This window comes from Motacilla alba, chromosome 2, assembly GCF_015832195.1.
Source record: "Motacilla alba alba isolate MOTALB_02 chromosome 2, Motacilla_alba_V1.0_pri, whole genome shotgun sequence".
Lineage (NCBI taxonomy): Eukaryota > Metazoa > Chordata > Aves > Passeriformes > Motacillidae > Motacilla > Motacilla alba.
Window position 1 is genome coordinate 140,830,692 of NC_052017.1, and position 8,475 is coordinate 140,839,166.

General features: G+C 49.6%; 1 protein-coding gene across 1 annotated transcript; it reads left to right on the forward strand.

Moving 5' to 3' along the window:
• Positions 1 to 5,058, forward strand: TRIB1 (tribbles pseudokinase 1). Its single transcript, XM_038129192.1, has 3 exons — positions 1 to 1,012; positions 1,409 to 1,701; positions 3,742 to 5,058. Exons 1-3 carry the CDS (start codon positions 707 to 709, stop codon positions 4,208 to 4,210), a joined length of 1,068 nt encoding a protein of 355 aa, XP_037985120.1. The 5' UTR covers positions 1 to 706; the 3' UTR covers positions 4,211 to 5,058.
• Positions 5,059 to 8,475: the final 3,417 nt, after the last annotated feature.

Sequence of the window (8,475 nt, forward strand, 5' to 3'; positions counted from 1 at the left end):
TAGTCTATTTACTTATTTACTACTGCTTTAAAGCCACGCTGTTAAGCTTTGTGGAGCTCCTCGTAGGTCACTGCAGCTGCTGGCTGCTGTCTGGCTCTCCGAGCTATTCCTTTTTCGGACAGCAGATATAGTTTTAACATGGGAAACACCCAGTGCCAAGTATTTCTGATGGTGCACGTTACGTCTACGCTTATGAGTAAACGCTTAGGCTCACACAACAGCGCTGTGATGCAAACCTTGGGGTGAGGGATAGCTATTTAGTGATTAGCGAAAAGTAAGAACTGGGGCTGGGAACCTGCCGTTGTATGGACGAGAAGATCCTGGAAAGGAAGGTGGCCTCGTTTTCTGACATAATTATTTAAGGTCGATGGAGAGGGGTCCCCGCCGCCCCCCTCAAGTGCCGCGGCTGCTCCCCCGCCACCCCGCCCGGCTGCGCGACGGGGCCGGGGCGCGGAGAGCAGCGGGCGGAGCGGAGCAGGCGTGTCCCAGCCTCCCTCCTCCCATTTCCCCGTGCGTCAGGGCCGGGAGGAGGAGGAGAATCACCTTTTTTTTTTTCTTGATTTTTTTTTTTTAAAAGCCTCCAACTACTTTAGCGCGGACTCGGCAGCAGATGGTGGACACGGCCCGAGGTTTCGGCGGGGAGAGCGAAGGGATGCGCCCAGCGCGCAGCGCCCGCCTGTAGCTCCGCGCCCGCTCCGCTCCCCCCATGAGCCGCCCCGCGTCCCTGCTGCCGGCCGCCCGCTGCCGCAGCGCCCCGGCCAAGCGCCTCCAGCCCCTGCACGACGGCCCCGCCGAGGAAGCGCCGGCCGCCAAGTGCCCTCGGCTCGCCGAATGCGGCCCCCCGGACTGCCTGAGCGCTCCCGGGTCGCCGTGTGCCCCCGCTTCTCCCGCCGGCGGCGGCGGCGCGGCGGGTCCCAGCCTGATCGCCTCCTACCTGCTGCTGCCGCTGGCCGAGCGGGAGCAGGTGTCCAGGGCGCTGAGCGTCAGCTCGGGCCGGGAGCTGCGCTGCAAGGTGAGCGGGAGCTGCGCGGGTGGGGAGCGGGTCCTGCCGGCGCGCCCGAGAGCCCGGCCCGGGGACAGCCCTGCCGAACATCCTCCCGCTGCTCCGCGGCTGGGAACGCCCGGCCAGCCCCCGGCGGCGTTTGCACGCCCTGCGAGTGAGCCGGGACTCCGGCTTACCTCGGAGCGCCTTCCCCGCAAAGGCTGTGGGAATGGTGGTTTGTTTTAGTTTCTCCCCCAGCCTTTCAACATACAACGAACAGGAAGGGTCTCGGTAGCCGCTTCTGCCGGTCTTGCCGAGCCCTGGCTCCCCTCCAGCTCCCTCGTCATTGTTTGGGGAGAGTTGCTACGCGAGCTGCAGCTTTCAACGCCCTTGAGAATGAATTTGGGTTTAATTTCCTCTATACAGGTGTTCCCCCTCAAACACTACCAGGACAAGATCCGACCTTACATTCAGCTGCCGTCACACAGAAACATCACCGGGGTTGTCGAAGTCATTCTCGGGGACACCAAGGCCTATGTGTTCTTTGAAAAGGACTTTGGGGACATGCACTCCTATGTGAGGAGCTGCAAGAGGTTGAGGGAAGAGGAGGCTGCCCGGCTGTTCAAGCAGATTGTCTCCGCTGTAGCTCACTGCCACCAGTCAGCCATCGTACTTGGTGACCTCAAGCTCAGGAAATTTGTCTTCTCTAATGAAGAAAGGTAAGTGGCTGTCAGCAGCCAGCCCTGGGGTGAGTGGGGAGGGAGGAATGCCACATCCAGAGACACAGAAAGCGTCCCAGGGAGTGGAAACAGCCCCGTCAGCCGGGCATCACCTGCGAGCTATCCGAGTAGGTCCTCATCACGTGTGTGTAGTAGGTCACGGATCTAACCGGGGCGCACTCCCTCTTAGTTAGATCTTGACTGATGAAAGGGAGGAAGCTCGCCGGGAGCTTCCTCTCATTCAGCAGGAGTTCAGTGAAACCCGCTGGCAGACAAAGGGATGATAGTTCAGATGCTCGTTAGCGCCAGAAGATGTCATGTGTGCCACTCATTCAGTGTCAAATGAATAAAAGGCAGAGAGGGAGAGGGGGGAGGCTGAGGTGTTGTGCCGGCGGGAGGAAGCAGCCCAGCTGGGGGAGCAGGAGATGTGAGGAGCAGGAGCTCCGGTCCCTCCTTGGGAGAGTTGCCTTGTGACCCACGGTGGAGCCCCAGCGCTTGGGTAGGGTCTCCTTGCTGAGCCACTCTGCTGATGAGAGTGATGCTGCCGAACCCTTCGAGGCTTTTATCCTCCCTCCACCGCCGTGCTTCCCATGCCCCCTAGCCCATGGATCGTGGGCACACACAGGAGTGACGGTGGGACATTGTTAAATAATGCTTTGGGAATCCTTCATCAAAGAAAATCACTTTAGTAAAACTTAGCCTGAAGCCTAGGTTCATAGAGGAGATCATAGAATCTAATTGTTAAATTTAGATTAGGGAAATAATTCAGTATTCCCCGGAGTGTTTGCTGTTCTTGCAGTGCTTCACACATGGCAGAGTCAGAAATACAGCAAAACTGACTCCTGACTAGCTGCTTCTCCCAAGGAATGTTAAAAAACTAAGTAAAAGCTGTAATGGAGATGTGCTTTATGTCATAAAAATATAAGGTGATACTATTGATGCAAAAGAAAAGGAATTTTGTTTGTTTTGTTGAACTGGGCTAATGATTCTTCAGGATATCTTTTATGAATGTGATAAGAAAATTAACCAGCACTGCCCCTCTGAAACAGCCGTATGTTGACACGTAAAGAAAGCTATTCCTTTGAAGGAAACTATTGCAGCTTTTCCCTCCCATAAGAAGATGAAACATTTGTTGAAATGTTACGTTGCACACAGTCTCGCTCATTTGGAAATAACGTGTTGCACAGGCGATGTCATGTGCATCACATTTGGCAAGAAGAGGGTTAAGCAATGGCAGGCGACGCGGGCTCTCGCACAGGTGCAGTTTCAGGGCTCCCGCAGCCAATCCCGGGCCCACGGTTCTCGTTGAGTCATATTTTCCGTTTGCAGAACCAATGGGTATTTGCCGAGGTCAGGCTGAGGACAGGCTGAAGCCAACATATCTACACCCCAGCAGGCTGCCAGGCAGTGCAGAGCCCTTCCAGGGCTGGCTGGTGGCTTCCCTGCCGATGGGAGCTCCCCTTACCCTCCAAAATAGGAGGTTGGGGTGGACCCTTCTTCACCTGGAGATGGTGGGTGTGGTGATATGCTCCACAAGGCAAAAAAGAAGAAATTATGAACTAAAATGAAAAAAAAAACCAAATAAAAAGCTTAGGAAAGGCAATGATCCTCACCCGTGCAGAGGGGAGCTGGGCTTTGTGGTTTGTGGAATCGCACAGCTGGATGCTGTTTGCTCAAAGCCTGAACGGCACACAGTGGCTGTAAAGTGCCATGTCACCAATTAACCCCCTGCAGTGGCACTGCAACCTGCGTGGGTAGCAGAGACTTGGAACTCTTGTTCCTCAAGAGTCCTCTGTGTTGTTAAAATCTTCAGTTATTAAAAAGACATGAGCATTGCTGAATGCTGGCCCGATGCACACAGCAGCACTTCCATTACACATTCCCAGGCGTCTGGGCAGATTCTCTGATGCAAGTTGAGGTGTTTCCTTTCTCAGTGCCAATGCAAGAGAGAGAATGGGGCCATGGCAGGGGCTTGCTGTGCTTGCTCATGACTGCGTGTTGCTATTTCTCACCTGTGGCTTCCTCTCCTGCCCTCCCTAGGACTCAGCTGCGTCTAGAGAGCCTGGAAGACACACACATCATCAAAGGTGAAGACGATGCACTCTCAGACAAGCACGGCTGCCCGGCGTATGTCAGTCCTGAGATCCTAAACACGACGGGGACTTACTCTGGAAAATCGGCCGATGTGTGGAGTTTGGGAGTGATGCTTTATACCCTGCTGGTGGGACGCTATCCCTTCCATGACTCGGACCCTAGCACTCTGTTTTCCAAAATCCGGCGTGGACAGTTCTGTATTCCTGACCACGTCTCCCCCAAAGCCCGCTGCCTCATCCGCAGCCTCCTGCGGCGGGAACCTTCCGAAAGACTCACTGCTCCAGAGATCTTGCTTCACCCTTGGTTCGAGGCAGTCTTGGAGCCTGGATATACAGACCAGGAGACGGGAGCTTCAGATCAGATTGTCCCAGAATATCACGGAGACAGTGATGATATTAGTTCCTTCTTCTGCTAACCCTGAAATCTGGAAAACCTCGTCGGTTCTTACCTCCGGCATCTTTGTAGGGTTTCATTTTTCCACGTCTGCAAACTCAACAGCATCTTAAAGTGCCAGTATGGTCAGAAAAGTGACCTTGTCTAAATGAATGCCACCCTGGAGGTCTCCACTCCCTAAGTGTACTCAGAGTTCCATCCTCTTGCTCTGCTGGTCAGTCCCACCAGCCCCAGAGGACTTGTGCAGCCTTGTGAGAACTGTCTGGCTCTTCTGCCTCCCGCATCCTCCTCCGGTGTAACTGGTCGCATCCTGGCTGCAGAGTCTTATGTCTGGCAAGGTGTGGGATGGAAAGGCAGCTCCTTCTGCTTTCCTGCAGCGGCTGCAGAGGTGTGGAGCCCTGGCCACGATGTGTAGGGGCAGAGGGGCACGTGGCGCACCTCTGCCTGAACAAATCTGACAGAAATGGTTAAAAGGGGAATCGAGTCGGCGTGCCCCAGCAGCCAGCTCACAAAGCAGCTCTCTGACTGTAAGCACACATTGATGAGGGAAGGAGGTCTTCACCCACCACGGCCAGCTCACTGCTGCTCCTCCAGCTGATCCCGCTTTCAGAGGCGTGAAGCTCCTAGATCCACCCGTAAGACAAATCTCTGCTGTGGCTCTTTCTGAAGCAGAAACCAGTGGATCTCCCAGCTTAGATCCCTTCTGGTTCCATTCGCTGTCCAGGAAAGCATTTTAAATAGACTGAAGCCTCGTGTTACCACAGTGTAGCCTATATAACTTTATGCCCTCAGCGAGCTTGTCAAGTAGCAGGTCTCGTTAGCTCCGAGTGCCAAAATGTATCCGTTTACCAAACCGTAACACTATCGGCTGGGGCAGGGGAAGGCATAAGGGGTGTCTTGTACAGTACTTGTAAACATGGCCATGTTTTTCAACCGGCTTAACTCTTAAAAATACCACATCACCTCCTCTTTCCCCCTCCACCCACACAAAAAATTAGTCTTGAGAGTAAAATCTCCATACACCCTTAGTTGATTATTCAGGTATGCTGTTTGCCTCCAGCCTCCCCCACCTTTTTTTTTCCTTTTTTTTTTAAGTTTTAAATTTTTGTTTTGTTTTATTTTGCATGATTATTCATAGTCTTTCCAATATGTGTGAATAATGAATATATCAGAATCATTAACTTCCTGGGTTGGGGGTAAGTAAAGCTTAGTCCTGCCTAAAATTTCTGCTTGGTTTCACATGTGTCCAGTGGTTTATGCAGAGATCACCTTAAGCAAGAGTGCGGCTTCTAAAATGGCCGTGAGGTGGGTGATGCACGTTCCCAACACCACCCAGTTCGAGAGAAGTCATTTTAAGGGTTAACCCTGGCAAGCTGCAGTCCCACCACGCGTTGCAAGAATACCATGTATACCTCATGGACTGTGTACTTTGTACATACCTTACTGTTTGGGGTTTTGTTTTCTTGTTTTGTTGTACTTTGTCTTAATAAGAGGTGTCGAAGAGCAGATTAATGTGAATTATTGTTGGCAATACTAACTTGACAGAATCATGAGCATTAAGAGCAGAGCGCTCCAGCTCTCCGTTGCACTAAACCTCTCATGATTGCTTGACATTTGTATCTGTGATACAGTTTAACCCTTCTATGAAAAACAGTACATTTGTATATATTGGTAGAAAATTCTGCCAGAAAAGCTAAAAACACTATGTCCAATTTGTACATATGTATATATATCTGTGGAAACCTGGATGATAAAGTCTGACTTGTAGAAAGTTTTAATAAACTTGGTTTCATAATGTTTGTCCCCAATTCTTGTGGTGTCTCAAGAGGAATGCAGCTCAGTGTGTCTGGTCTAATCCGAAAAAATGGGGTTAGGCCTCAGAGACTATCAGCCCCTCTATGGTCTGTATATGCATTCCATCATGTCTTAGCCTGAATTCCCTCAAGTCAGCCTGGGATTGAATCTCCAGGGAGAGTGGGGACAGGGGATGGATCCTACATCTTGTGAGGTGGAAAGGGCTTGGGATGTCCCCAGGGTTATATGAAATGGGATATCCTACTCCACCTCTGGATTTTAGAAACCCTCTTGCCTTTCAGCCCATGCATTTGTTTCCCTCTGTGCCCTGTGAGCAGAAGATGCTGTGGGGCTGTCATCCTGCACTTGTGTGCCTGGCAATGTGATGCTTCAGCCAGTGGAAAATCCGATCTCAGATGTCTATAAGTGAGCAGCTAGAAGGAGAGGCAGTAACCAAGAGCATTGGTGTTACAGGGAGCTAGAGCTCGTGGGCAGAGGCTTGACCCTGCTGCTGGGAGGCAGCACGGTGCTCTCATTAAAGCAAAGGGAAAGATTATTAGAGCTGCTTTTCTTTGTGGTGAGAAGGGAGAGGTATAAATAGCTGCAGTATCAAGGTTAGAGAATGTGCTTTCCTGAAAGAGATCAAGCCACCCTTGCAATCCACCCGGAGCGGTGAGATCATCGCTCACAAGTGGAAAGGAGGAGGAAGAGAGTCTTGATTTTTATTTATACTTTGCCTTATGTTTAACTTTGTCCTTTTGCTTGAAATCTGTTTAGTGGAGCAACTGCTTCTAGGCAGCTCCTTGAGCAGGAGCAACTTTAAAAATAGTTTTACATTTAGAAGGGGAGTGGAAAGTGAAAAGGAGGGAATAGGGACCTGGTCAATGATAAAGCAAAGTGCACTGACTTTCATGAGTTACCTTGACTCCCACTCTGCGAAGCCAGTGATCTGTGCAGTAAGCATATTTTCTTAGCACTTGCCGGGTGAATGTCAGACACCAAAATATCTCAAGTTACTTTACTGATGTCATTCTTGCAAGACTTGTAAAAATATGCACACTGCATAGCCTGGCTGATTAAATTACCCCCTGCCCTACCATGCTTTCAAGCTTGGACAGAAGCCCTGATGCATCCTTTCAAAACAGCTGCAGGAGGTTCGTATTTAAGTGAAACCTCGAAAACTTTCAAAACACTTTTTTTCTCCCCCTTGCAGTTAAGTCACCCTTAGTAGGTGAACGTGTAGGTCATCCCGTGACTTTGTTTCACATGAGCTGTGCTGCAGAGCAATTAAAATAAACGCCAAATTGTAGTAACATCTGCAAACAGCCTCTGTATTGCTTTAGGGATTATAATGCAACATCCGTTTGTACAGCAGAATAAATTGCTATTGCTTCGTTACCCCATCGTTTGTATTATTGTATACAAAGTTTCAGAACGTGTTGAAAGAACCAGCATATTAAGTGATTAAACTTTGATGGTGGGTGTGAGAACTTTGATTTATGCAATGCACACATTTCTGTTTGAGAGAGTCATAGTTTGTCTATTTTTAAATGGTCCTTTTGGCTGAGGACCACATGAATCTCTTAGGTATTTTGCAGACCTGGTCACCATTTTCACCTTGAAATTGCCCTCTCTGAAAAGTGCTGTGAGACTTCAGTCCTCTGTTGTTGCTAAAATACAGGAAAAGTTGAGGTTTTTCACAACATCCTCGTCTCCGTCCTAAGCCGGCATTGAACCACCTCCCGGTCAGGATAGATCTTACATCCTAAGTATGTATTTTTATCAGCTCTCAATACCTCAGCTGCATTTTAGGCACCAGTTCAATAATTTTCTTTTGAAGCAGCACAGCAGAATTTGCAAACCAGCTTCCTCTGAAAGTGCCAGGTAAAACAGCCAGCTCAGCAAGCTCAGGTTTAAGGTCAACATCTCTGCCAAGGAGGTGATACTGCTGAGGTTATTTGCAGTCAAAAAGGACTGGTAGAGGTTCAGCTCTACCTATGCTAAACAGTGCCCTGATTTTAGTAGAACACCTTCGTTAGGCACTTCTGCATCAATGTAGTATTTATGAAAGCAAAGGGGTGAAAGAACAGGGTTATTTTATAGATGTACAAGAGGAAAATTCATTGCCCTTGGCTGGATCACAGCGCCAAGTGCAATACTCTCCTCTAGCTCTCCTTTAATGCACTGAGGGCAGGCCTGAGAGATAACTTCAGAAACACTTATTATTCCAGCAGTGCTGAGTGTACTCTGTCAAGCAATTCTCAACAGATTATCTCTTTATAGAAAGTCAAATTTTTTCCCTACTTTTTTCATGCATTCTGTCAGGGAAAAAAGCCTAACATTCAGCCTTATGGCAGTGCACATATTTAGCAGCACAAATACTTCTTATGAAGATGTTTTTCTAGTGAGCATTGAGAAGAATAACTTGACATATAACCACGGTCTGAATTAATCCCTTGCAAAAAATGGCTTTGTTAAATGCAATGTCACAGA